The following is a 27,398-nucleotide window of genomic DNA, read 5'->3' as shown; positions in this document are numbered from 1 at the left end:
TAAAAAAGAGTCTACGTTTGACCAGGTTTTTTAACTTATAGACAAGTAATGTCATAAGTTCCAATGTTATTACGAATCTTGATATAATTAATTACTACTATGAATCATAGCTTTAAACTCCATTTAGGGCTTGGTATCGGTTCCGTCATTTGGTCTGCTGCAATTGGAGAGAAAGACTTAAGCGGAAGTTTAAATTTCCTATGAGTACACATGCTCTACATTTATATTGAATCTCCAATTCAAATACAAGTGTATATTAATTAGATCTCTCGCCGTTTGTCATGTATATATAGTGCGCAAAGCAAGAACAGAGAACTAACTTGTGCGGCTACTACGTGTGCGAGTATTGCCACTGCCTTGCAGACCAAATCATCACCACAAGAGAGCTCGATGTATGTACAAATAAATTCAAAATTTCATTGCGTACGTATCGATTTGTTGTTTACTAATTAATTTCATACATTCATAGGTTATTCGCATGAGGGATAAGCTCACACACAAGGAATTTATCGCGGCGGTTCAAGAACAACTCATGGGATTCATCAACGAACAAGTCCTTGATCCCGAGGATGAATTCTACTACGACGGAAATACAATTCATAAGTCGTTAGCTTCTGAGATAATGACTACTACGTCGAAGTCATAGCTAGCTAGGACATGATGAATTGTAATTAATACATGTCTATTTTTCTATATGTACACATTTACTTTAGTGTAAATATATATTTTGGTCATATATATGCACATAAAATGTTAAGTGCTTTAATATATATATATACATATGCATTTGCATACATATATGTATAAATACATATATATTATGCATGTATATGTATTGAAACATATATATGCATGGTTTATATATATTTATATATATATATATAGGAATATTATAAGCTACTACCGGGAGTAACTACTTCCAGCTTATCCACCGTACGGTTTGCTACGTGGCATTGCAAATTTCTGCTATTTCAGAGTTAATTAGCCATGTTATCCAACCCGTTTAGAATGCCGACCGCTATTTTCGTAGGATACAAACAGTTTCGAATGCATGTTAGTTCATCTGCCGGAGGAGCAGAACATGGACACTATGATTGGCAGAAACCATTTTGCTCCCTTTCAAATTGATGTTCTGTTCCGTTTCCAAATAATGTTCTGCTCCTTTCCAATTGATGTTCTGTTCCGTTTACAAATAATGTTCTGCTTCTTTCCAATTGATGTTCTTCTATTCCTTTTTAATTTTCTGCCTTTTTTAACGTCATCTGCTTAGTGACGATTTTGTTGAAGGAGCAGAAGATGTTGTGCTTCTGTTCAAATTATTTTTCTGCTTCCTTTCTAACCGATGTTCTGCTCCTTTTCTGAGTCACATACTCACATACTGCTTCCTGTCCTGTTCCTGTTTCTACCCGAGCAGAAACTTTCTGCCTGTATTCTTGCCAGGGAGCTTCCTATAAGAGAACGGGATTCAGTTACCCAAGCAGAAACTTTCTGCCTGTATTCTTGCCATAGAGCTTCCTATAAAAGGATGGGATTCAGTTACACCAGCAGAACATATTCTGCACCTTTTTTTTTTTGGTTAAGCTTTCGTCCTTCCTACTAGCTAATAAAACTATATTGCCTATTTACAAGTTCAGATGGACTCGGCCATCGCGGAGCACATGCCGCAATTGTTGTTTGTAACTAATCACGTATTACCCAGGGAGGTTCTGCCCTTATATTTGGGGAATTTTTCCAGTTGACGTTCTGCCAATTTTTAGTTGAGGTTTATTTTCCTCCTTGGATTTTTTTTTCATTTGAGGTTCTGCCATTTTCAGTTTAGATACATTTTCTGCCGGGACGAGCAGAAGATGGAGTTTGTCTAGGAAGAGCAGAATGTATTTTTTTTTCCAAACGATGTTCTGCTCCATTTCCAAACGATATTCTGCTCCATTTTCGGTTTGGGATTTTTTTTTCCAAGTGATGTTCTGCCGCATTTCCAAACAATGTTCTGCTTCCTTCTCAACTGATGCTCTGTTCCTTTTCTGTTTCACAGACCGTGCATTTTAAATGTGTCAACGTTCACATATTTTCTGCCTTTTCATCACGTTAACGTTCCTAAATACATGGGAAATATATGCATGCACCAAACGAGCAGAAAATTCAGTTTAGCTAGCTAACATGTATCTTCTGTTGACCAGCACGTAGCAGAAATTCTAATGCAGAAGTTCGTTTGCATGCAACTAACAAAAAAGAAATAATTTCAACTAATAAACAATTTAGTTAATTGTTTAAATTAAAAAAACAACCTAAGTACCGGTTATTGGATCAAGATGGTTCCACTAACCTGACCCGTTAAAAGGAGGGAGTAACTACTCCTGGTAGTAGGAACATATATATATATATATATATATATATATATATATATATATATATATATATATATATAGACACACACACAGATGGCACAACCCACCCCTACCCACCCCACCCCTCCCCTGTACCCACAGTAGTAATTCTTTTACTACTTAACTTCCGCCTATATATATAGGATTTAATATACTCATTTTTTTTTTGTTAATTTCTTTTGCTTTTTTCAGATCTGGAACGAGGAGGTTGCCGGCGGCGATTCGAGAAAAGGCAGCACCGGGGAGAGGCCACCACGCCGCCTGGATCTGGAGGCAAGCTCCACGACGAAGGGCGCCTGCCTTTCTTCCGCCCATGGTCTCCACCGGCTTCCCTTCCACCGCTGCCGATCTGCTCCACGTTGGCGAGCTATACGGAGGAGCCAACGTCCTTCGTCCTCGTCGGTGGCCGCCGTTCCGCCTTCGTCCGCAGGCAGCCTCCAGATCGCCACCATCGCCCACGCCTGCTGCCCTCGTCCGCCGCCCGTGGAGGACGCTGAGGAGGTGTAGTAGCAGTATTTGGATTGGATTTGCATAAGTTGTTGGTGCGGACAAAGGAGGAGGAGGGCCGGCGCCATCTGCGTTCCTTCACAAGCGACACCATCGACAACCCCGAACTCGTCTGCGTGATTGAAGTCTGCATCCCCCATGAGAGGAATAGTGTCTTTGGTGCTGCCATGCCAATCCGATCTATTCCCTTTCTCTTTTTTTCGTTTTTGTTTTTTCATGTTTGCATGATCGGTGATCAGGCCTTTTTTCCCCCACGCTGTTCAGATTCATGGTGGTTTTTCTTCTTGATTCAATATTCTATGCTTTATGGTTGCAATTTTCCCAGGTTTTAGTTTAGTGTTTATAACTAGACATGAAAAGACAAGATATGTCTTTTTTTCGCACGGGCAGAGTGAGAATCCGGATGCAGCATCAATGCAGATGAGGATTATACTGATAACGATGTACATTGAGACCTTTATTGTTCAGTCTATTGGCACAAATCCCTGTTCTTGGTGCAGGTGTTTTACTACTGGGCACACAATAATTTTTTTTTTTTGCCTAAGTATGCTTTTTTTTTCATATTCAGAGGATTGAGATTGTTGTTCTAATTGCTCATGTGCATATGGCATGTCCTTCACTAGTTCCGCAGGTGCGGATCAAGGACACCAAGGGAGTTTTCATCCATGAATAATTTCCATATCATTTTAGCTTATTTGGGCATTGGTATCGTGAAAAATCTAGGACGAGTCTATTTGATTAGTATTTTTTTTATGCATAATAATATGTTCCCTGGAAACAGATCTTTACTGACTGCCAAATTGAACTTTTCTCTTGACCTCAATGATATCCGGGTGATCTCTGAAGATATAGGATCCTTGGTTCATTTTACTAGGACGCTCTAAATGTTTCATGTCGTACACTTTGCACACTTTTTCTGGATTTATCTTGGTGAACTGATAATGTGTCAATTAGAATTTTGGTTCTTAATTTAACATGCATGTGAACATCTGAAATCTATGATCAATCTAATGGAGTGTATTCCTGTAAATAAAGCAGTATAGACTCATCAGTTCTAAAATTTATTCTACTCGATTTATGTTCTTCAGATTGAGGCTGCATTTTGCACATATTCTCTCTTCCTGCTGCTCAATTTTTTATGAAGCATTTTATTTCTTCTTCAGCGAATCATATCTCATTTAGAGTCATTTATGAGTGTAAATTAAAGACTTCTCTTAGATGATGTAATCGTTTCTGTCTATATCCAGGTGCCTGTGGGATGCCTCTCTAGATGTTCGTGGGTGATGGATACCTGTCGATGGGGAGACCTAAGGAATCTATAGTGCTTTGTCGGCTCAACATCGATATGAGGCACTAGCGTCGTCTTGCTTGTTGGATTCATGCATGTAATAGTAATTTAGTTACTAAGAGACATATGTTGAGAACCATCGGTGTAATAGTAACTTGGTTACTAAGAGAATTTGTTGGCAATGTCAATATGTTATGTTGAGATTGGTGTAATAGTAATTTATTTACTAAGAAAATCTTGTGACGATATCAATACGTTATTTTAAGTAATTTATTTACTGCGAGAAGGTATGATAACCAATTAAGTATTGTATTATCTTAAGTAATTTATTTACTAAGAGAATAAATGAGACCAACCCGAAAGTAATTCATTTACTGAGAGAATGAACCAACTGAGAAGGGCTACAACCTGGGAGTAATCCATTTACTGAGAGAAGAAATGAGTTGGATTCCGAGTAATTTAATTACTAATAAATGATATTAACAGAGAGTAATTTATTTACTACGTGTGCAAGAGAAATGTGCGGGTTGCAGTTGGAATGGACATGCCAAAAGGTGCGGGATTACAATGCAAAAATCAATATATTAGTTAGTAATTCATTTACTAATAATAAGATATTAACTGCAAGTAATTTATTTACTGAAAGACAAATGGTGAGGGAGAGAAAAAGGTGCGGGAGAGCCCCCTGGGCGACGGGGAGGGGGGGTGGTGGGTGGGGTGGGGTGCTGAGAGGATTAGTTTAGTTATTGCGCACCCCAGGCGCGGTTTATATATATATAGGGATACGCTAAACCGCACCCAGGGTGTGTTATAACTAAACTACTCCCCTCACAATACCCCCTCCCCCCCACCCCCCTCCTAGCGCCCCCCCTCCCAAATCCATCCCGCACAAACTCCCCCATCCCTCCCTCTTCAAAAAATTCTTCATTAAGTAAATCAATTACTATCAGCGGATTTAGTTCGATAAGTAAACTTGTTACTATCAAAATGTTTCCCACACCATCAATCCCATATAACTAGCCCGCACCTTTTTTCTTTCCTTCCGCACTTCTTTTGTGGTTGGCCCATTAGTAACAAGATTACTGAGTCTATCAACCTATGAGTAAATGAGTTAGTGGTTGGCCCATTAGTAACAAGATTACTGAGTCTATCAACCTATGAGTAAATGAGTTACTAATACTCCTGCACTCACAACTTGATTCCTTCTCTCAGTAAATGGATTACTCCCAGGCCCTTCTCAGTTTGGTTCCTATTCTCAGTAAATGAATTACTCTTAAGGTCGTTCTTAGCTCTTCTTTAGTAAATAAATTCCTTAGGATGGTAGTACTCCCAATTGGTTCGTATACCTTCTCTTAGTAAATAAATTACTTAAGAGTTAACGTATTGGTACCGTCTCAAGATTTTTCTTAGTAAATAAATTACTATTACACTGATGGTTTTTAATATAACATATTGATCTTGCCACAAAGTTTCTCTTAATAATCAAGTCCACAAAATTTCTAGTATAGAACTGCAAAAGAGTCCACATTACCATGCATCAGCAAGCATACATATATATTGTAATGCATTCATTGAAGCCACTATTCAAATATCCTGAGGTTACATTTGAAGAATACAAGTCCAAGTATATCCTCGACTCACAATATCAACTGCACATCCAAAACAACGAAACATCTCCAAATAACCAGAAGGGGACATTTCATAAAGGGTCTCTCGTAGCTAATGTATTGGCCCAACTGATATAATGTTTTTAAGCTAACTAGCTAGTCAAGACTAAAGAACTAAAGTATCAATAAAACCCATCCATATGTGAGAAATCAAAGGTTGCAGCTCGAAACCATCAAACGTTGTGAAGTATCTGCCATGAAAATTGAAAGAATCAGCATCAGTGTCCAATTAAACAAAATGTAGTATAAAGGAGTATCAGTCTTAAGTATAATACTGAACACACTCAGGTTTTAAGAAAAACCTTGTGACAGAGAGATTACAGTGGCATCACTCTGGTATTTTGTGGGGAAGTTTATGGCAGTGCCTATGCAAGAACTTGCCTCTTCAGATTTTGATCCTATAAAAAAGATATTAGCTGCTACTCTTTCCTGCAAGTCGCTCTTCTGCCACCACAAAAGCATGATAACCAAGGTGGATAACCAAGCAGCAAACAAAGCCAAGCACATGGACATGATAAGTAATAAAGATTGCCCTCTCAGCTAAGAATTAGTTCTTCTTGACTGAAACAACATGTACCCTAACAGAATAAGTGCGAGTGAGATTACCGTTGACTGGGCCCAGTGAGATTAACGTTGACTGGGCCGGGTAGGCAGCTGCAGACCTGTAGTGCGCGGTCGTAGTGGCCTCGCTGAATCCAGTGGCCTTCCTCCTTCTCTTATCGTGCTGCCGCTGCACCCTCTCTCCTCCTCGGCATAAATGAGAGAAAGAGGTTGCTCCCCGAACAACGGCGCGCAGGCAGCGGAGAGATTGCTCCCAGAATTCTTCAGTATGTATCATCCACAAATCTTTAATAACCTACGACAAGGAGGAGCAAAAATTCCTGCCAGGAATCAAGTATGTTTCCTCTGAATATAGTTAAAATTGACCAGTCATGCTACATGTCTGGCTATATACTAATTCTTGAACCAAGACAACACTAAAACAGATGTACAAGTCAGAATTTGCACTCGTAAATGAACTACAATATTGTTTCAATGCTAAGATCCAACCTAATTTTTACCCAGCTAGTGCGCAATTCACACACATGCTTCCTTGGTTCTTCCAAACATACAAATTCTTGATGAAATCAATGCATAAATGACACATTACATACAAAAGAACAATAAGAAGTTAGAAATGAGAGGCTCACATTGGTCGCGTGCGCCCAGAGGCAGAGCTGTCCATAGCAGCGGATGATGTGCTTCTTGGACTAATCCTAGTCCCTCATCGCAAAAACAGCTATAGCAGCAGTCCTGCTCATGCATGAAAAAGAAAAATCAAATGAGAGTTGTTCTTCTTTTTTTTTTTGCAAAAATTGCACAAGATCTAATGACTGAAAAAACGGAAATTTACATGAGTAGGAAATTGATGTACAGCTTGATTTCTGAACAATGCCCCACACACGAATCCATGACTGAACAGAAAAAAATTCAGATGAGTCTAGTTTTGCGAACATAACCCAAGATTTCCTGACTGAACAAATTAAAATATAGCTGAGAGCAGGAGGAAAAGGTTGTACTGAATGAATAACAAAAACAGCACCCTAGCTGCAGGCTTGCCCATGCATGATCCCAGATCCCTGTAAAAACATCAATCATGAAAAAACAAATATAGAAAAGAAAAAACGAACAGAAAAACAGAATATCAGATCGGTGTGTACTGCTATCACTGAAGTTCATTTGCTTGGGGTGGATGAGTCTGTGGATGCTAGCCTCAACCTCACTGGTCGACGATGGGGAGGGGGTTGCAGGGTGACGACGACCTGTGGAGGAGCGGGAGGCAGCCACCGTGCCGACGATGGGGAGTTGGTTGCAGGGCTTCGAGGCGACCACGACTAGGGTGAGGAGGCAGGGCATCGCGGCGTCGATCTGGCGATGGCATAAGGCGAGGCGGCGGCGGCGACTGGTTGAGGACTGGGCGAGGATGACTTTGACTGAGGATCGGCAGTGCCCGCGACGATGACTCTCCTCCCGCCGCCGCTGGTGGATCCGTGCAGGGCCGAGCGAGGGACGGCCACCGTCGCCCAACGCTGCCGTAGGCCATCGCCGTCGCCGTCGCCCGTCGCTGCCACAAGCCGAGATCTATAAAAATCGGAGGGGAAAAAGAGGTTGGACCCGTAACCGAATGTGTATATATATTGGATAAGGTGAATAGTAAACAAATTACTGAGTGAATGTGTTGTGGGGTCGGTGGTGCTGGTTGTATGCGACTTGGGGGGGGGGGGGGGGGGGGGGTGATTTAGTTGGCCACCAGTCAGTTGACAAACACGCGTGATTGACCGCATCTAACAAATCCAACTGATAGAATCTGTCAGCATGTACAACAGCTATATACAAGAGGCACACTAAGATGTCATACATATACATCGGGGCATTTCAGCTCCAGCCACTGAGAAAACAGGATGAAACCATTTAGCAAGATAAATATCATAACCAATCATCTCAGGTCTCTTTGAATCAGAAACATAAAAACAGAACAAAGCAAACATTTTTTTTGAGACAACAGAGTAAAAGTGTAGGTATGTGTTATTCCATCACAAGATCAGTTCAGCTGATGACTGCAGATACACAAACTATTAAGCCTAGCGTCTGCTGTCATATAGTCGATGCCTAGCTACCTTTTCGTTTTTCTAACAAACGCAACGGTCTGACTGTGTCTGTCCGTGCAAGGGGTTGAGTCAAAGATTAGGGATGATTAGCTTAGCGTTTAGGGTTTAGTGTTTAGGGTTAGAGTTTAGGGTTTAGGGTTAGGGTTAGGGTTAGGGTTTAGGGTTTTAATACGACGCACCCTATCTGTAGTATAATATCTCCTAGGTGTATGTACTCTTTTTTTTATTGGATATCCATTAGTTGATAATAAATAGTTTTATTTTTGATAATAAATAGTTTTATTTTTAGGGTTGATAATGAATAGTTAGATTAAAAGAGAGAAAGAAAGTACTGTTCCCTTCCTTTTTCTTTGAATTTCTGCATGCATGCACTCCGGCCGTTACATACGCAGGTTCAAATTTTTTGATATGGCTGAGGAAGCTCGTTAGTAGTATATATATGTTTTTCTCGGCACACAAGTACAAACTTTTGTACATGTATATCTTATTTTCCGGATATATTATCATATCTTGGAATGGGTATATACTGATCTTTTTTTGGATGAAGTATATATACTGATATCCTCCCTGAATGAGTATGTACTGATCTTTCCTTGGAGAAAGTATACACTGATCTCTTTTTGGAGTGAGTATATACTTATCTCTTCTAAGAGTGAGTATATACTGATCTTTTAGATTGGTAGTGGTTTATATTATTTCTTTTTAATTAGTAAGTGGTATATGCCTCTTTTTAGTCAATATACTTTTTTTTAATCAGTATATACTACATTCCTGAGAAGTTTATATACTTCTGTTTGATCTGTATCTACTGCGTTTCTCATTGAAGGAGTATATGCTAGTACTTTTTTTAGTCGGTATATGCTAGTATTTTTTTTGTTTGGTCAGTACGTACATACTACTTTTACCTGGTAGTATCAACGATCAAAGAACAGTACGTATATTGTGCAATCATATACTGATTACAATAACGAGTCGTATGCAAGATATAATCGATTAAGAAGTACAGAAGGTTAAGTTATTATAATCCACTAAGAAGACAGTAACAGTACATAGATACAACTGAGATTAAGAAAAAGAAATCATAGCTACATAGGTAAAACTGCATCAGTGCATCACTGCATCGCCATCGTCGTCAGACTATAATCTTAAGCTAATTGTTACATCTCTACCAGAAACCAAATCACAATGGAAGATGTGCGTGCATGTTCGTATCTGCGGTCTGCCGCCGTTGCCGTGATTCATTAGCTGGGAATAACTCTACAAACTGGCATCATCGTGCATGGTCGATCTGTGGCAGCCGCCGGCCGAATCGTTCGATTCGTTTGCCTTGACCACTGACCAGCCGTACTGATTTTAGTTGGAGGAGAGAGTTCGCGTTTCTTGCTGCGGTAGTGGAACTGTGGAAGGCTGGAAGCCGCCCGCCGCCGACCCTGATACGTCTGATACGGTTGCCCTGGGAATCCTGCGAAAGGTGAGTAATGGATGTAATTAAACAACCATCAATGGTAATTCAAGCATTCAAAGGACGTAAATCTAGTCGATCGGCACCATCGACGGGGAGCACAACCCAATTACCTGATGTCGTTGCTCATCCCATCCGTCTGAGGACTGTATGAGGAAGCTGGTGGTCCAACTGGTTGATGGAGCGCGACTTCCACCCGTCCGTGGCTGATTGCTCCAGTTCTTCCACCGCCGGCGGACTTCGCGATCTCCAACCAAGCTACCGTCAAGGAACCGTCGCCGCCTCCGCCTCGCGTCAAACCGCAAATGTCGCGAGAGCTGTTCGATCTGTTGAGTACTAACCGGTGCGATTTATATAATTAAGCGCTAATTAAGGACCCTGAATTATTTTACAAAAGAAGAATCAAAACGGGCCGGGTCCGCTTTGATTCGTGCTGCACAATGTATCTAACCTTAACCAAATGCATGATTACTATAGGGAGAAAAGATTAGGATTAGGTTGGTTCACAATATGTATAACATGTATGTTGTATTATTTACCAAATAAATTTTTTCAATAATAATCATATATATGACATTTATCTATCTAGTGCATTGTATTTCTCTAACCCTTATTTTGTTTATAACATGATATTTAGTCAAAATGAGAAAACAATATATCTACTATATCACCAAATTGTCATCTTGCAATGATACTTACAAAATGATATATATCCTACCATCAAAAACTACATAAACATGGTAATTTATATAAACAAGGTAAACTACATAAACAAGTTTTGCATACAAGAAATACAAAAATTACATAAACAAGGTATTTTACACTTGTAAAAAATATAGTATAACGTAAACATCATGCATGTTACATTTTGTTAGCACCTAATATATTTGCCCTAAGGTTCATGCAAGCTACATATAGGGTGTAGATTGTGGGTATATGTGAACTCGCGTGCAAAAAATCCAACTCATATATATATATATATATATATATGTATATATATATATATATATATATATATATATATATATATATTATATATATATGATACCCATATGGGACTTCATGGAGCCCGGGCTCCAAGGTATAAAACACACAAATTCTCTCAAATTTTTAAAAATTTTCAAATTGTGAGTATATACCTAGGTATATGAAATTGATTCATACAAATACCTAACAACAAAACAACTCAAACTCAACTTTATTTCACAATTCATTATTACATACCAAACGAATTATATGTTTGGATGTTATATACCTAGAACCAAAATCTAACAAAAAAAAGTTCAAACTTGAACTTGTTAGTAAAGAAGTTAATGTTCATATCTAAACATTTAAAAAAATTCATACTCATTCAAATTGGGTATATACTCAATTTGAATCTTGGAGCCCATACTCCATGTAGCACCAGTTAATTTACCTATATATATGTATATATATATATATATATCTATATATATATATATATATATTAAATTTGTTTGGTGCTCCATGGTGCCCGGGCTCCATGGTTCAAATTGAGTATATACTCAATTCAAATGAGTATAAAATTTAGGTATTAACATTAACTACTTTACTAACTAGTTCAAAACAAGTTTGAACTTAGTTTAAACATGTTTTTGTTAGATTTTGATTCTAGGTATATGGCATCCAAACATATAATTAGTTAGGTATGTAATATTGGATTGTGAAATAAAGTTAAATTTTGAGTTGTTTTGTTGAGAGGTGTAGGTATGAATCGAATATTTATAACTAGGTATATACTCATAATTTGAAAATTTTGAAAAATTTGATTGAATTTGTGTATTTCATACCATGGTGCCCGGGCACCATGGTGCCTATATATATATATATATATATATATATATATATATATATATATATATATATATATATATAAACCATGTAGCAACAGGGCCATGCAAATAAAAAAAACGGCAGCTCTCCACCAGTGAAAGATCAATTCTCCAATCGCGGGTTTGTTTTTAGTTTTGACGTGGGACCTTCCCAAACTAAGGCCAAGTGTCCACCTCGTGCTATCATCTCGACCGAGTCCAACTCCATTCCTCTCCTCTTGGTTCAATCTATACCATGACATCTCATACGCTTTGGTAAAAATTTCTTGAGTGCTGCTCAAAGTTTATCAAGTGGACGAGTTCTAGCTTCCCATAATCAACTTGTTGCTTTCCTTTGATAAATGGTCCCTCATAGTTTTTAGAAACTTTCACACCTAGCCATGTGCGTTAGCAAGAAAGTACCTGTTTCTTCAAATAGTCAATTTAATTAATATTTCATACGATGATGTGACCATGGTGACTTTTAATATAACCTTTTCTTGCATCAAGATCAATCTGACCAAGTTCTGAAATCCAATTCAGCCACATGCTAAAGTGCTGATTTCAAACGGGCACCAAATGTGCATACGTGCTCCTTTTTTGTCCGTGAGTACTTGATGGAAAGCTTTTGGAGTCCTCTTTCAAACGGATCCAAGCTCAGCTCCAAATTCCAACTACATAGGCTGGAATAATAGAAACAAGGTGTTGTGTCACCTATATTTAGCCTATGAACTCGTAAATTCATCTGGGATCTCGGCCTAAGTGGGGCCATGCGGGGCGTGCCCCAACAAGGTGGAGCACGACCCTAGGGACCCCTTAGTCGTCCACCCACCTACTTAAATAGCTTGGTACCCCTTCAGGGTTTCTTGGGTTTGCTTAGATTAAACATTAGCCATTGCTACTTTACCGTATAGTTACGCGTGTCAGCTAGACCACCTAAGTGCTTGTCTTCGGAACCCCAACTTATCTACCTTTCATTTCCGTGGGTTTGTTTCAGATAGAAAGAAGAGAAAAAAAAGGAAGGGCAGATTTGTTTCTAGTTTTCACGGGGGACCTTTCCAAACTAAGGCCGAGTGTCCACCTCGTGCTATCATCTCCACCGAGTCCGACTCCCTTCCTCTCCTCTCGGTTCAATCTATACCATGACATCCCATACACTTTGGTAAAATATTTTCAAGTGGAGCTCAGGGTTTATCAAGTGGACGAATTCTAGCTTCCCATAATCAACTTGTTGCTTTCCTTTCATAAATGGTCCAAATGGTCCCTCATAGTCTTTAGAAATTTTCACACCTAGCCATGTACGTTAGCAAGAAAAATACTAGTTTCTTCAAATAGTCCAGTTAATTAATATTTCATACGATAAAGTGTGTGATGGTAAAAAATTAAGGAACAGATATTCAAAGCAATCGACGACCAATAGTATTGAATAGAGAACTTTAAACTTGGCAAATTGCAGTCACTTTTCTCATCCCTTGAAAACAGCTGTGGATAAAATGGCTGCTGGTTTTGCTCTGAACCATTTCCAGCTAATTATATATAAGGGTGGCTGTTCTGAGATGGGAAGCAAGCTTTTTAGAGAGCTGCACAAAAAACACATAAATACTTCAGATGGAGGTAGAGTGAAAGAGTTTGTTGTATTCCTAGCCAGATGTGAATGCATGTGGTGCCGACCCTATGATGCTTACCTTTACACCGATAATTGTGTGTTTGCTCGTCATGTCGAGAAGCAGGAAATTATCAATTTTTTATTGCAAAATCCAGGTAACCAGGGTGCTCGTCTTGTTCTTCCAATCATTGGTGATTGCAGGGTAGGAAAGAAATCCTTGATCAGCCATGTCTGCAATGATGAGCGGATCAGATCATACTTTTCTTCGATTTTGTACATCAATGGAGATAGCAGCTGCGGATCAATAACACATGCAAAGTTCAAAATGGAGAGGACATTAATTGTTCGTGAATATTTTACGGACATAGATGAAAATGATTGGGTAAACTTCTATTCTACTGTAAGTCAGATGACAGCTGGAGGAAGCAAAGTGGTAATCATAATTAGGATTGAAAATCTTGCAAGGTTCGGAACAGCAAAGGCAGTTCATCTAAATAGTTTATCACAGGAGGAGTACAGCTACCTTTTCAAGATGCTAGCGACCGACCAAAAGGACCATCCAAAGATGGTCTCAGTTGCAAATGATCTTGCAGTAGTATTGGGTGGATCATTGATAACAGCCAATATGATATCTGACATGCTTAGAAGGAACCATAATGTTCACTTCTGGCTTAGAATATTGCGACGCTTCGAGAGGATGGTGAAGAACAACTTTTTGAAATATGGTGAGCATCCGAAAGATATCATTGAGAAAGAGCAGCTAGTAGATAGCACCGAATTTATGACATCTTATCCTACTCACGCCTGCATTCTTGTAATGCCACCTCGAGTAGAAAGGGATGATATTCCAAACTATAAGAAACCAAGTATATCGTTCAAAGAGGTAATAGCTAGATCGGTGGCAATTTCAGGTGGTGATTTTGAAATAGCAACGTGGGAATCACGAATACCACCTTATACTAAGTATGTATCTTCTGCTACAGCTTTATTTCATGACAAGAATGGATCTACAACAACTACAAGGAAGCGCCGAAGCACCAGTTGATTTGGTAACACATAGTGATATTTTATAGTAAAATAAGAGTATTATGTACAACAATTATCTTGCTATACAAATAGCAGTCCAAGTAAACCTTGTACTTTCCGGTCTCCTATGTACACAGTCAATAATAGGAATATATTTTCAAGTTTTGCACCTGCAATTATAAGCTAAACAGCTATGTTTTCCAACCTATTGACCCATCAACTGATTATAGTGTTAATTTCATGGAGACGGACAAGATAAAAAAAACGGATAACTGATACATTGCGAAAACTGCCACTGCTTAGGGTTAGTGTACTTTTTTGTCATCCACATGTGCCCCATTCCCCTCGCCTCATATGGCACTACTACAAAACATCAAATAGGTGTCGGCACTATAGGTGTCATAAGTGCTAAAACCGGCACCTATAGGCCTTTTCCCACCTCCGCGGGTTGAAATCGCAAAAAATTGACACCTTGAAGTAATTATATGTGTCGATTCTAAATAAAAACCGACATCCATTGTATTTTGTGTCGTTTTTATTTAAAACGAAACCTTTAATATTAAAAACCTACACCTATAATAAATTATAGGTACTAGACGCTAACCCGTGCGTTGCACGGGCTATAGTTATTAATAATATAAATATTAAAAATATAATCAAGTTATGAATATGTTGGTCATCAGATTTTGCTGAATATTACACGTTTTCAAGTTGGAGTCTTGTAAAGTACATGATTTATACTTTCAACTGTAAAAAAAATATGATTTAATAATTTCGTAAATAATATATAAAATTGTACTCTGTCCAGACCCACGGTTATAGATAGTTCGTGATTTAATCATTTGTAAATTTAGAAATAATACATTTTTGAAGTATCAATTATAACTTTTATGATTTAATAATTCTAAAAATAGTAAATAATACATTTTAGTTGTACATGGTTTGGAGTTCACATAAGTTACAACTTGATAATTATGAATTTAAAAATGCAATTAAATTAACAAATTTCTAAATTGAGAGCAAACCCTGTCTTTATGATGTCTGATTTCAGAATTATTATTTTTTAAAAAAATAAAACTAAAGAGTCCATGTTACTTTCCGGGCCATATTTTAATCTACACGAATTCATATAGATCGAATATCATAGCAATGTAAACCACCTAATCAATGGTGTTAAGATCTTTCTTCCTAATGTGCGAGCGTCCCTGAAGTGCACAACTGATATTGGTTTTAACACAAATTCTTGATTGATCAAGTCATGGTAATACGATCGACCTAATGAACTACAGATCTTTTAGTTAACGTTTATAGTAAATGTGAGAGCTCTCTGGAAATACCCATTAATACCAATATTATTTGCGAGGGGAATATTTATTCCGACCTTTATTAATAACTATCATGTCTGTTGGGATTTAGGCCATCCCAAAGTCTGATTATCCTGACCTTGACTTTGGATGCTTCCTTCGCATTGTCAACAGCTTGAACCATGTCATTGGTAAAAGAAAAGGTAATCTGCAGACTATATGTAGTGCATACGGACATACATACAGTAAATTGGAAAATTATAAATATTATATTTGCTAGTTTGTATTTAGATTTAGAGAAAAGTCATAGATAAGGGTCTATGATCTGTCGACTGATCTGATTACCGGATCATTAGCACAACTCATCAACAGCTATTTCATTATTTCAGTCAAAATCAGTCATCGCTAATTTCTTAAATAGGTTGCAACATGTACGTTCATCGAACACCGAACAACTCATTAAATAGGGAAACTATCGGCCAGTAATTCATCACTCAAAAGTCCAAACAAATAAAAAATCAAGAAAGTTTTAAATAGATGGCTGAGGAGATCGCATAGAAGATGCAAGTTCGACATTACCTGTGTGAATTGGGGAACGGTGGCATATGTACTCGATTTTTTGGATCGGCATCTGGACTCCTGAAATTTATTGGGTTGGATGATGACGTTTCAGATGAGTGTCAATCCAAATCAATGAAAAATCAATCTGTTCAAGGTTGAGGTAAAATAGTACCCGAGTTAGAGAGGATTTGAGATTGCAAATCATCACCAATCGCATTGGGTATCATCCCGTGGTTGCTAGTCCTCTCTCCCACCTCTCTATCGTTAATTTCTATCAGAGAGATGAGGTCGATCTGTATCTCTCTCGATTACTGCTGATCTGTTGTAGAGAAAAAATAGATGGGCTGAAAGAGCCCACGAAATTAGAAGGCAAATTAGCCCACCACGTTAGATTTTGTATGTACGGCCATGATAATAAAACTGATTAAATCAACGGTTAGATTTCTCCGGTTAACGTGGAAGCTCGTAGAAAGTGCCCAATTAGTATAGGTATAGAGGTATAGAGGGATAGATAGATAGATAGATAGATAGATAGATAGATAGATAGGTACGGCACCTACGAATTGAGCCGAGCCGACAGGCCCCACCACTAGCATTGAGGAGATAAGGTCATTCGAACTCTCTCGTATCCTCTCGATCTCTCTCGTTCTCTCCGCTCTCTCTCCCCTCTCATTTTATTCGCTCTCTCTCCCCTCTCTATCTCGCTCGCAGCAGCTGGAATAGTGGCGTACGGCGGGAGAAAGGGCAGCGACGGCGGCGGCACCGGCTCGGCAGGGGTGGGAGGGGCAGCGACGCCCTCCCCTTCGCCAGATCCGGCGGGAGGGGAGGCGCGGTGGCCGTGGACGGCATGGAGGCAGCGACCCCTACTTCCCGGATGCGACAGCCCCTACTTCCCGGTGGTCCGACTGTGGGAGGGGAGGCGGTGGTGGCCCGGCGGCGGAGTATCCTCGGGGCAACGGTGGCAGCGGTGGCGGGTCTGGTAGATGGCGATGGTGAGCAGCGGTGGAGTTCATTGTTCTTTCAATGTTTGTCGTGTGATGTCTGTTATTGATGTTGGTTGATTCGGGAGTTTATAGTCTGTAATTTCTGTGATGATGTTGGTTGGTTCGTTGTGATGATATTGGTTGATTCGTTGATGCTGTGGATTTGAGATTTTGGGGGCAACACAGGGGGTGGATGCGCTCGATGCACCAGCTCGATTCGAGCCGATGTATCGAGCCTTTTTTTTGGCTCGCGAACACCTCAAAGGTGCTGATTTTGAAACCAGCACCAATCACTTGGAGTCAATAGTGCCGCCTCCCTGGTATTCTGTAGTAGTGTGGGCACCTAATTCCTTGGACTACCATCAGGTATCCTGGACATATGTGAGTGTGACCATTATTACAAAACACCTAATAGGTATTGGCTCATAGGTGTCGGTTTATTTAAAACGGATACCTATTACCATAAAAACCGGCACCTATAGTATAGGTGCTAGTTTTTTTTTTATAAAAAAGGGACCTATACTTATATTATAGGTGCCGGATCTGCATATAAATCGGCACTATAGTTTATTGTAGGAAAACCAGCACTCGAGCTGAGGCGAACCGATCAAGCCAGCGCCCATACTCCACTCCTTATCCATCCGACATCCTCTCTCTCGGTACTACACTCCTCGTCCTCCTCCTCCATTATTCTCCCCCTCCTCCTCTAGATCCGCCTCCCCCCATTCTTCTCCCCCTCCTCCTCATCTCTGTTAGTCTGCTGTGAGGTGGTTACCGGCATCGATGGAGCGGTTGCGGCATCGCCTCCTCCACCGTTGCCCTCCCCTCCGGCCGCTTCCCTCCTCCTCCGGCCCCCCTCTCTCCCAGTGGAGGCGGAGGTGGAGGAGGACCGCGGCAGCCACACACAATAGCCCAAATCCAGTGGCGACGGCAGAGAAGACCGGCGTGAAGGAAGAGGTAGCGGTGGCGACAGCGGCCCTTCTCCTCTACATCAATCTCCACCCAACATGCTTGCTCTCTGCTGTCGACTACCAAGTGTATATGACATACTAAACTGTACACACTAACCACATGCGTGTGCATTCAGTTAAAAAAAAAGGCTGAAGACGATCATTGATCCGGCAGAGCTCCGTGCTTTAAGAAGAGCCAAGCCATCAGAATCCTCTTCCAAGTGCTCAACACCAATCATGTCATCCCCTGCGTTCAGCACCTGTTGGCAGTGGTGAATGGGAGCATCTGCACATGTGCAGTAACAAACAAGGGAGGTACAACCAATGGATGCATAAATGCTCACCTTGCCTAAAAGATCAAGCAGTTCATCAAGCGTGTAAAAACTCAGATTAGGTCCTTACTTCACCTATGCTTGATCAACGGTGGAATCCGTGGTTTGCCATCGCAGTGCGTTGTCAGACGATCGTCCGGCGCCGTGGCCTCGTTTGGCGCCAAAAAGGAGAGCACGGCCACCAAAACGCATCTGTTCACTGTAAAAAGGGTAGGAGTGACGGACGGCGCTGGGAAACAACTTGTTGGGCCGGCCTTGGCCAGACTCACGACGCGTCTGCTCGTGTATATCATGCACTTCCCTGGGCGGACGGTTCGATTGAATGTGGACAGCTGGATGACCTCGACTGATCTCTGCCATCGTGAGGGGTGAAGTCAGATGAGCTGAATCCCCCCTTCTTTGTACTGGTCTGCTCTCAGATCCCGATCGCGGGAAGCCCAATGGTAAGGAGGTGTCGCTTTTGGCCAAGCTGGGTGTTTACTCAGTGAAGGTTGAGCGGCCTTCAGCATCGTTGGTGCTTTCTCAAGGCCGACCACAATCAGGTGCCCTGTGTTCACGGTGGTGGTGGTTTTTGTTGGTTCCACCTCATGACTGAGCTTTCGTGAGCTGAGGAGTTAGAACTGCTTGACTGGGTGACAATCTTGGGAACAATAACCCCTCAAGTAGTGTGGTTCGCCGTGGGTGGAGTAGTAGTGTTGTTTGCTCCTATAGTATGGGGTCGTCTTGTTTTGTGACAGAGTCAGAGCTGTTGTGCCGGGTGGCGAGCTAGGCAGTGATAACCCACAACACCCTCATCATGTTTTTTGGAGGCAATCAACCGTCGAGAGAGACCGAGGCGAAAGCCTTACCCCCAGTCTTCTGGCGGTGGCGACATCGACACTAGTGAGTGTCGTCTTCCCTCTTAGGGCATCGTTAATGCAGCCCTCTCTTCTTCAAGTGAAAACCTACACCACGCCAAAACGGCTCACTTCTAAGAACCCACCAGTGACAGGCCGAAGTGCTTGTCACGGATGGCCTCACCTTTGACGGGTCCATCGGGAGGCCGTAACAGATGAGGTCACTGGTCGCAGTCTGTCACAAGTATTCCGTCACCTGTGACGGGTCGGAATTAGAACCCGGCAGAGGGTTACTTTCGTCGAATGTGAGTGACAGCCCGTCACTGGTGACCTAATAGCCAGATCATAGAGGTTTGTGGAACTGATTGCCATCATCTCGACTCTAATCCAACCAGTAGTGTAAGATGAGAGGTTGTTTTTGGTTCAAACTTCTTTCTTCTGATAATTTTACTTGGCTTCCCTCCAAGATTTTTACCATTCATAGAAGACTATATCAATTGTCTGCCTTTTTGATGGTGAATCTCCACTACAGAGGTTTTTTTTAAAAAAAATAGTTTTTTTTTGGATTTGCAAGTTTTGCTTAAGTGATACAGCTTGAGGAGCTCGAATTTCGGCAGAATAAATTCAAACTCGGGATCTTCTTTGAATTATTACTCCCGTACGTATACATGTGGCTAGCGGAAGTGTTGTCTGTTTTTATTGTCTGAAACTCTGAATATATACACCCCTGTATTTATTGTAGAGAATAAGCTCTGCCACGATGTATTGCTTTCTATGCTTCTCTGAAAAAGCATGCGGTTGACAGTTTGTAGTAATCTGCTATACGTTGCATATATTTTCAAAAATTGTTATCTGCAGTTCACTGTAGAAGCCACCACAGCAGTAAGTTTACTTTTTTTTTTGAAGCAAATGACGGCATGAGATCTGCCGGATATATTAGAAGAATGAGCAGACACAAAGTCTTAAGGTGACCACTACAAGCAGTGGTACTTTTTTTTAAAAAAAAATTACAGGCAAAGAAGAAACAACTTTCGCAAGGCACAAACCTTTAGGTTTGGCGCAAGATCTGCATAAGATCTATATTTTCTTTAACCATAAAAGCTACTTGTGTGGCACTAAGATGTTTTTGCTGAAAAATCTTCTGTTACGTTCAAGCCACACATGCCACCAGGTTGTTAGAAGGGCTCCTATTAGCTTCTTTCTTCTGTTTCCTTGAAATGAAACTACTAAAGATTCCCACCAATCTGAGATGTTCTAATGCACAAGGTGATTTGGAACTTGTGAGAAATTTAGCCACAAGCAAACCTGGTTCCAGACCAAGATAATGAAATTGCATTCCTTTGCTAAATGATTTGCATCTTCAAAAGCTTCTGTGCAGAGACTGCATATCCAATCACATGGCCAATGCCTTAATAAAAGGTTTTCCGCTGTGAGGGTTCTTTGATGTAGGATCAGCCAACTGAAGAAACAGTGTTTTGGTTCAGCTTCAGCTTTCCAAAGTGGCATAAAGTTTTTGTTTACAACAGAGCCTTGGAACTGAATTTCATAAGCGCTTTTTGCTGTGTACTCTCCATGTTGAGTCCATTTCCAGGTTATGTTATCTAGAGAGTTACAGTGTAGGTTGATCTCTTGCAGCTGGGTTCCCAAGAAGACTAATTCATTGATCTCTTCAATCGAGGTGATCATCCTTAAAGAAGTGATCCAGTGGTTGTTTTGCATCTCTAGAGCTACACAATTTGCTTTTCTTTTTGCTAATCTGAAAATATTTGGTGCCAAGTCTTTAGGAGCCCTTCCCTGTAGCCAGTTGTTTGACCAAAACTTACATTTCATTCCATTTCCAAGAGAGATCTGCGTGCTTGCCCTGAACAGAATTCTATCCATCTCGTCACATGGAATTTCCATGTTAATCCATGGCTTATGTTCATCTTTCCATTCATACCAAAGCCAACGGAGTCGTAGAGCCCGCGCGAATTTCTCCAAATTGAGGGTTCCAAGTCCTCCAAGAGATTTGGGTTTGCAAACAGAGGACCAGTTGAGGAGGCAGCTGCCCCCACTAACATTTTCAGGGTCTTTTCCTTTCCAAAGAAAAGTTCGTCTAAACCTGTCAATTCGCTTGTATGGCCATTTATTTTGTTGTAGAATCGTTAAGTGGTAAATTGGGGTTGAGGACAAAGTATTTTTGACCAACACTTCTCTGCCAGCCGAAGTGAAGAATCGACCTTGCCAACCAGGTATCCTTGATCCCACTTTATCCACCAAAGGCTGAAGTTTTACTTTTCTTAATTTTCTTGTGTGCAAAGGGAGACCAAGGTATTTACATGGGAAGTTTGAAACTCTGCCTGGGAAGATGGATAGACAATCATCAAGATTGATCTCATTGCAGCTAATCGGGTATATCTCTGTTTTTTCCATGTTTGTGTAAAGACCACTGGCTTCTGCAAAAACAGAGAGAATACCACGAAGAACTAGCATCTCGTCTCGATTTGGCTTTATGAAAAGGGCAACATCATCCGCGTAAAGAGAACATCTGAAACGTCTTTGTCTTTGGAGACTTGACAGAAGTCCAGACTCTTCTGCCTTTAGAAACAATTTATGTAGAGGTTCCATTGCAAGAATAAAAAGCATGGGGGAGAGGGGGTCTCCCTGACGGAGCCCTCTTGCATGTTCTATTACCTGCCCTGGGGTGCCATTCAGGAGAATTGCCGAGGAGGAGGTACCCAACAAGTTAGAAATCCAATTACACCTGTTCTGACCAAAACCGAAGTTTTGTAGGACCTCTAGCAGATATGGCCAATTAATTGTGTCAAAGGCTTTCGAAATGTCAACTTTAAGGAAAAGAGTTGGCTTTTTTGCTCTATGGCATGCTTTGATCATGTTTTGGATGAACAGGACATTGTCGTGAATTGCTCTTTTCCTAATAAACGCACTTTGACTTTGGGAGACCAAATCTCCTAGCTTAGGTGCAAGCCTGTTGGCTAGCAGTTTGGCAATTATCTTTGCAAAGCTATGAATTAAGCTTATCAGTCGAAAATCTTCCACTTTCAAAGCATCAGTCTTTTTGGGAATGAGACAAATATGTGCTGAGTTTAGGTCCTGTAGCCTTGAGTATCCCAAATCTCCAAAGAAAGTTACTGCCTGCAGCATATCTATTTTAATTATATCCCAGGCCTGCTTGAAAAAAGCCCCAATGAAACCATCCGGGACAGGGGCTTTTTCCGAGGGTAGATCAGAAATGACATATTTAAGTTCTTCTTCAGTGAAAGGCTCATCAAGATCTGAGAGATCTAAACAAGGTATGTTGAGGGCAGCCCAGTTTAGTCGTTGATTTCTAGGGCCAAAAGAACCTAGGTTTTGAGTGAAGTATCGCTTCACTTCTTCTTTCTGGTTTTTTGTGAAAGCAATACCAATCGGTGTTTGGAGGAGCAGGATGTGGTTTTTTCTCTTTCTACCGTTCGCCTTGATTTGGAAGAACTTTGAATTGACATCCCCATGTTTTAGCCATGTGATCCTGGCTCTTTGTCTTAAACGAATTTTCTCCATAGCTGCCAGGCCAAGCACTCTTACTTTCAAAAATTTTCGAAAACACTGTTCTTCATCCGACAAAACTCTATCCTCTTGAGCAACATCTAATTGAAAGATTACTTCATTCGCAATTGCCAGCTGCAATCTCGTGTCTCCTATTTTGGTTGATTTCCATCTTCTGAGATCTCTTGCAAGCCTTCTTAGCTTTAAATTAATTCGTGCAAAAGGATTGGTGGTCTGTAAAGGTCTGTTCCAGGACTCCTCTGTTATCTGAAGAAAGTTTGGGAACTTTAGCCAAAAGGACTCGAAACGGAAGGAGTTATTTTGCTCTCTTTCCACACAACCTGTTATGAATAAGGGGGCGTGGTCTGAACAGGAAGAAGAGAGGGCATACATTTGTACTGAGTCGAAAAGAACATTCCAATCAGGACAGCAAAAAGCACGGTCAATTTTTGATTGGGTTGGGTTATCACACTCTTGTGTCCAAGTGAATTTCCTTCCTAAAAGAGGCAGTTCCTTTACCTCCAATCTGTCTAAAGTTCCTTTGAACCTCTGCATCATACTTCTATTTAGCCTGCTGTTGTTCTTGTCTAAGGTTTTATAGATTAGATTGAAATCTCCTATTAGCAGCCAAGGTGACATAACCAGTTGCTTTATTTCCTGTAGCTCAGTGAGGAACTCAATTTTCTGGGCATCTTGCTGAGGTCCATAGACCACAGTTATCGTCCATGCGATGCCATCATTTTTCATAGTCACTGTGGCTGTGAGACTGTACTGCTTCCGGAGAACATTAGAGAGGCTGAAATAGTTATCATTGCAGGCTAGGAGGATTCCTCCTCTGGTTCCATCAGCAGGGAGAAAAGCAAATTCGTTTTTGAAACGAGAACCCAGAGTATGCAAAACATCCACATCAGAGATTTGATTCATCTTTGTTTCTTGGAGACAAACTATTGTAGCATTCATCTGCTCTACCAACAGCTTAACACTTTTTTTTCTAACTTGGCTGTTCAAGCCTCTGACATTCCAATTGAGGATGAAACAGTTCAACTGCGACATGAATAAAAGTCATTACTACTAGGGGAGACTCCATCTGCAAGGGAGGACTTGTGATGCAAATGGCCATCTCTGAAACACAGCCAAGAAACTTGGCAGAAACACAAAGAGGTGCACATTTGCATTACAAACATCAAAAGCCATCTACTTAACATCATCAACAGTTGGCCGGCAGTCTTCTGTCACGGTTGGGGCTTCATATCGGCACCACCGATGCCGCCTTCTTGGCACGCAGCCGAATGCCTTTGCAGCCTCCATTCTCCACCAGTGTCGTGATTGTCTTCATGTCTACTGGGGAGAGCGGTTTCTTGTAGTGCTGCAAGTAAAGTTTCTTAATTTGGTCATCTAGACGCTTATTATCATCAAGAACGCCAAATTTCTTTGCAAGTATTTCTTGCGCAATTAAATCAAGCTTTGTATTGCGTCTGGCTTTCAAGGCCAGTCTTTCACGTTGCCTTTGTATTGGAGTAATCACCTTGTTGCAGCATGGGCGGCGTGGCTTGGTTCCTGGCGCAGGAAGGAGTGGCTGCTGGATGGGTGTGGTCACCTCCGCCAGGAACTCCTCCACATCATGCCGGGTCACCTCAACTGGTGTCGCCTGTGAGTCTGCAGCAGCTGAAAGAACAAACACAGGAGAGGCAGTACGAGGCAGGGAAGTATCAGGGGAGTAGATGGAACCTCCCATCGTGGCCTCATAGAACATAGGATCCAGGTGTCTTTCAAGCAAGAGCAAAGCCCTCTGATCCTGTGACACGGGCAACAGATCAGGTGAGAGAGGTTGGGATGAGGAGAAACAACTGCGGAAGAATGCCCGGCATCCGGGGCGGCTCCAACTCAGGAAAAGGAACATCAGTGGCTCTTGCTTCACTGTCTGGCCTTGTGATAGAGAAACTTGAAGCCTTCGGGATGGAGCTCAAGTCTGAGCTCCAAATCCCAAGATCAAAGGTACGGTTGTAGTTCCGGCGACGGGAGTACTCTTCTATGTAGTGGACTGAACTCTTGCAGCCAATGATCTTTGTCGCCACTTCTTCTGATCTTGCATGCATTGGGATACCTTCAATGCAGACTCGGGCATGGAAGCGAACATCAATTACTTCAGCATTGCGCCTTTCATTCCATGGCTTGAAGTGATACACTCTCCCACTTCGAGTTACTAGCCTTGGCTCTTGCAGCACTTCCTCACGATCGCTATGGTTAACAAAAGTGAGGAAGAAGTCTTCTGGATAGAACTTCGTGATCTGAATGTCGGAGCGATGGATACGGAAGGCCGAACGGATGTCATCAGCAAATGTGCCGATCTCCACCTTCTAGCCTTCATCAGACCAGGCCACCACCGATCTTGCCGTGAAGAGCTGCTTCAGACATTCCATTTCACTTGTCACCGCCACCATGCAGCTACCCAGGTCAGGGCAAGAGGCCAAGTCACTTGGGACCGAGGCCATGGTGGGAGGAGCAGAGGAAGTGTTCAGATGGTTGTTGAGAGGAGGGAACACTGTGGAGGAAAGCAGTGGTGGCGCTGGTGGCGGAGATGGTTGCTAGGATGGCGGATGAAACTGCACTTGTTGTTGCAATTTATAGCGGCGTTCTCTGCAGGCTGAGGAGAGGTGACCAAATCTTCTGCAAAACCAACAACGAAGAGGATCCCTGCAGTCTGCAACTTTATGACCGGGTTGGAGGCAGCGGAAGCATTTACCTTCTGTGTGCTTGAGGAATCGGATCTTTCTTGCAGCCATGATCTCTTGGTTGTTAGGAGAATTGAATGAGGATCCTTTCCTCCACTAGAACTTTTGCTTAACTTCTTGCCATGGCTGCTCTTTCTCAGTCTTGGAAGTATGTCACACCCTAAAAATTTCAAATATATAAATTGTTGTTTAATTGGAATTATTAGAATTGATTTTAAAAGCCTAGAAGAGAAGATCTAATTTTAAATAATAAATTCCAATATAAAATGGGGCCAGATAAAATTTTATTAAATACTTTGCTTAATTCTATAATTCCTAGATTTTTCTGGGATTTATTTGAGCTAAGGAAGTATTTTTAATAAATGGAATTGCATTTCATGAATAATTTAAATTGGAAAAAGTTTCAAAAAGTCTCTTTTGGCTTTGGGCCGAAAGTCGGCCCAAAACCTTCTCTCTCCCCGGCCCAAGTCGGCCCAGTCCGCAGCCGCAGCCGTCGCTCGCGCGCGCGTCCGCCCGCTGACAGGTGGGGCCCACCTGTCAGACTCGTCGTCTTCCTCGCGCCGCCGCCGCCCGAAACCCTAGCGTCGCGCCGCCGTCGTCTCCTTCCAAATCCAGCCGCCCCTTTCCATTTCCGGTGAAATCAATAGAGGGGAAATGATCTTCTCGATCTCCTCTACCTTTTCCCTTTTGGAACTTCGGCTAAAATCGTTTGGAAAGCGGAGGATTCGATCTCGAATCGGATTCGTCTCTCTCTCCCGAACCCTAACCTTTCCTTCGCGTCGCCGGTCGCCGTGGGCCTTCGCCGCCGCCTCCTTGCCCCTTTAAAAGGATCCCCGGTGTCTCCGCTACCCGTCGCCACCCTCGCCTTTGCCTCTCGTCTTCCGTAGAGCCCTAGCGCCGTGAGCCCTCGCGCCGCCGTCGTCGCCGCCGCTCCAGCCGTGCGCCGCCGTCGCTCCAGTCGTCGCCGTCGCTCGGGGAGGCCGCCGTCGTGGTCGTCGTCGCGTCGCCGTCCTCGTCCGCCCCTCCGCCGTCGCTGTCGACCGCCGGAACACCGTCGACGTCGTTAAGCCGGAGGTCGCCGCCGCTTCTTCTTCGCCGCTGTCGCCGTCCGTTGTTCTTCCGCCGCTTCGTTGGTCACCGGTGAGTTCGCCGTGCCGTCCGCTACCCGTAGGTGCTCTCCGTTCGCGTCGCCGCGCCGTCGTTCGCCGGCGAACTCGCGCGGTTCGGTCGCCGCCGGAGATGACGTCATCGCCGACGTCATCGATGCCGTCCGCCGTGGTCCGGCTGTGGACCGGTCGATCTCGGCCGTTCGTTTTGAATGGATCGATCTCGGCCGTCCGTTCCTGTGAACCGTCGCCGTGCACCCGGTCCACCGCTAACCCTAGCCGCTGACGCAATAAATCCTCTTTTCCTTTTCAAAAATAATTCATTATTGCGTCATAATTCAATTAAAATCCATATAAGTGTTTTAATCTGATTTAATCTTTAAAAATTCATAACTAATTCATCTTAGCTCGGATTTAGTTGGTTCAAGTCTCTAAATTTTTCTAAAATTGAGATCTACATGTTAAAAATATCCACATGTACTGTTCATGCTTGTTTATGTGCTGTTTTGGTGTTTTGCTCTTTTCTGTTTAGATTCCGACGTTTCCGGAGAGTCCGTTTTCGCAGGAGAAGAATTTGAAGAGTTCCAAGGCCAGCAAGGCAAGTCACACAGATCCCAAACAACCCCTTTGAGCATGTTGATCCCATTTA

At 41.9% G+C, this 27,398-nt stretch overlaps 2 protein-coding genes and 1 pseudogene across 6 annotated transcripts; 1 reads left to right on the top strand and 2 right to left on the bottom strand.

The window, feature by feature from the left end:
- Positions 1-5,732: 5,732 nt before the first annotated feature.
- Positions 5,733-8,000, bottom strand: LOC127786099 (uncharacterized). Of its 5 annotated transcripts, none has more exons than XR_008019909.1 (7): positions 7,547-8,000; positions 7,406-7,465; positions 7,240-7,300; positions 7,037-7,139; positions 6,453-6,727; positions 6,149-6,244; positions 5,733-6,037 (listed from the first exon to the last, which is right to left on the bottom strand). XR_008019909.1 is itself a non-coding variant. In XM_052313428.1 (5 exons), the coding sequence occupies exons 1-5, from the start codon at positions 7,740-7,742 to the stop codon at positions 6,695-6,697; spliced, it is 405 nt and encodes a 134-aa protein (XP_052169388.1). In that variant the 5' UTR covers positions 7,743-7,998; the 3' UTR covers positions 5,733-6,694. The 5 variants fall into 5 exon arrangements, 1 of the variants encoding a protein (XP_052169388.1); XR_008019906.1 differs by having other exon boundaries at positions 6,453-6,702; positions 7,547-7,998; XR_008019908.1 differs by having other exon boundaries at positions 6,168-6,244; positions 6,453-6,702; positions 7,547-7,998.
- Positions 8,001-13,446: 5,446 nt separating this feature from the next.
- LOC127752637 (putative disease resistance protein RGA3) lies at positions 13,447-14,439 on the top strand. The gene has a single exon (XM_052278043.1). It carries the CDS (start codon positions 13,447-13,449, stop codon positions 14,437-14,439), a length of 993 nt encoding a protein of 330 aa, XP_052134003.1.
- Positions 14,440-24,157: 9,718 nt separating this feature from the next.
- On the bottom strand, positions 24,158-25,403 carry LOC127752636 (uncharacterized; annotated as a pseudogene).
- Between the last annotated feature and the right edge of the window lie 1,995 nt (positions 25,404-27,398).

The sequence above is a fragment of the Oryza glaberrima genome, chromosome 10, assembly GCF_000147395.1.
Source record: "Oryza glaberrima chromosome 10, OglaRS2, whole genome shotgun sequence".
NCBI classification, from domain to species: Eukaryota; Viridiplantae; Streptophyta; class Magnoliopsida; order Poales; family Poaceae; genus Oryza; species Oryza glaberrima.
This window is presented reverse-complemented; position numbering and strand designations above follow the sequence as displayed.

Coding starts and splice junctions, on each gene's coding strand:
- LOC127786099 (XM_052313428.1), bottom strand. CDS start 7,742: ATGCCCTGCCTCCTCACCCTAGTCGTGGTCGCCTCGAAGCCCTGCAAC. Junction 7,466..7,546: donor AATGAACTTCAGTGATAGCA/GTACACACCGAT, acceptor ATGTTTTTACAG/GGATCTGGGATCATGCATGG. Junction 7,301..7,428: donor TGGGCAAGCCTGCAGCTAGG/GTGCTGTTTTTG, acceptor TTTTCTGTTCAG/TCATGGATTCGTGTGTGGGG.
- LOC127752637 (XM_052278043.1), top strand. CDS start 13,447: ATGTGGTGCCGACCCTATGATGCTTACCTTTACACCGATAATTGTGTG.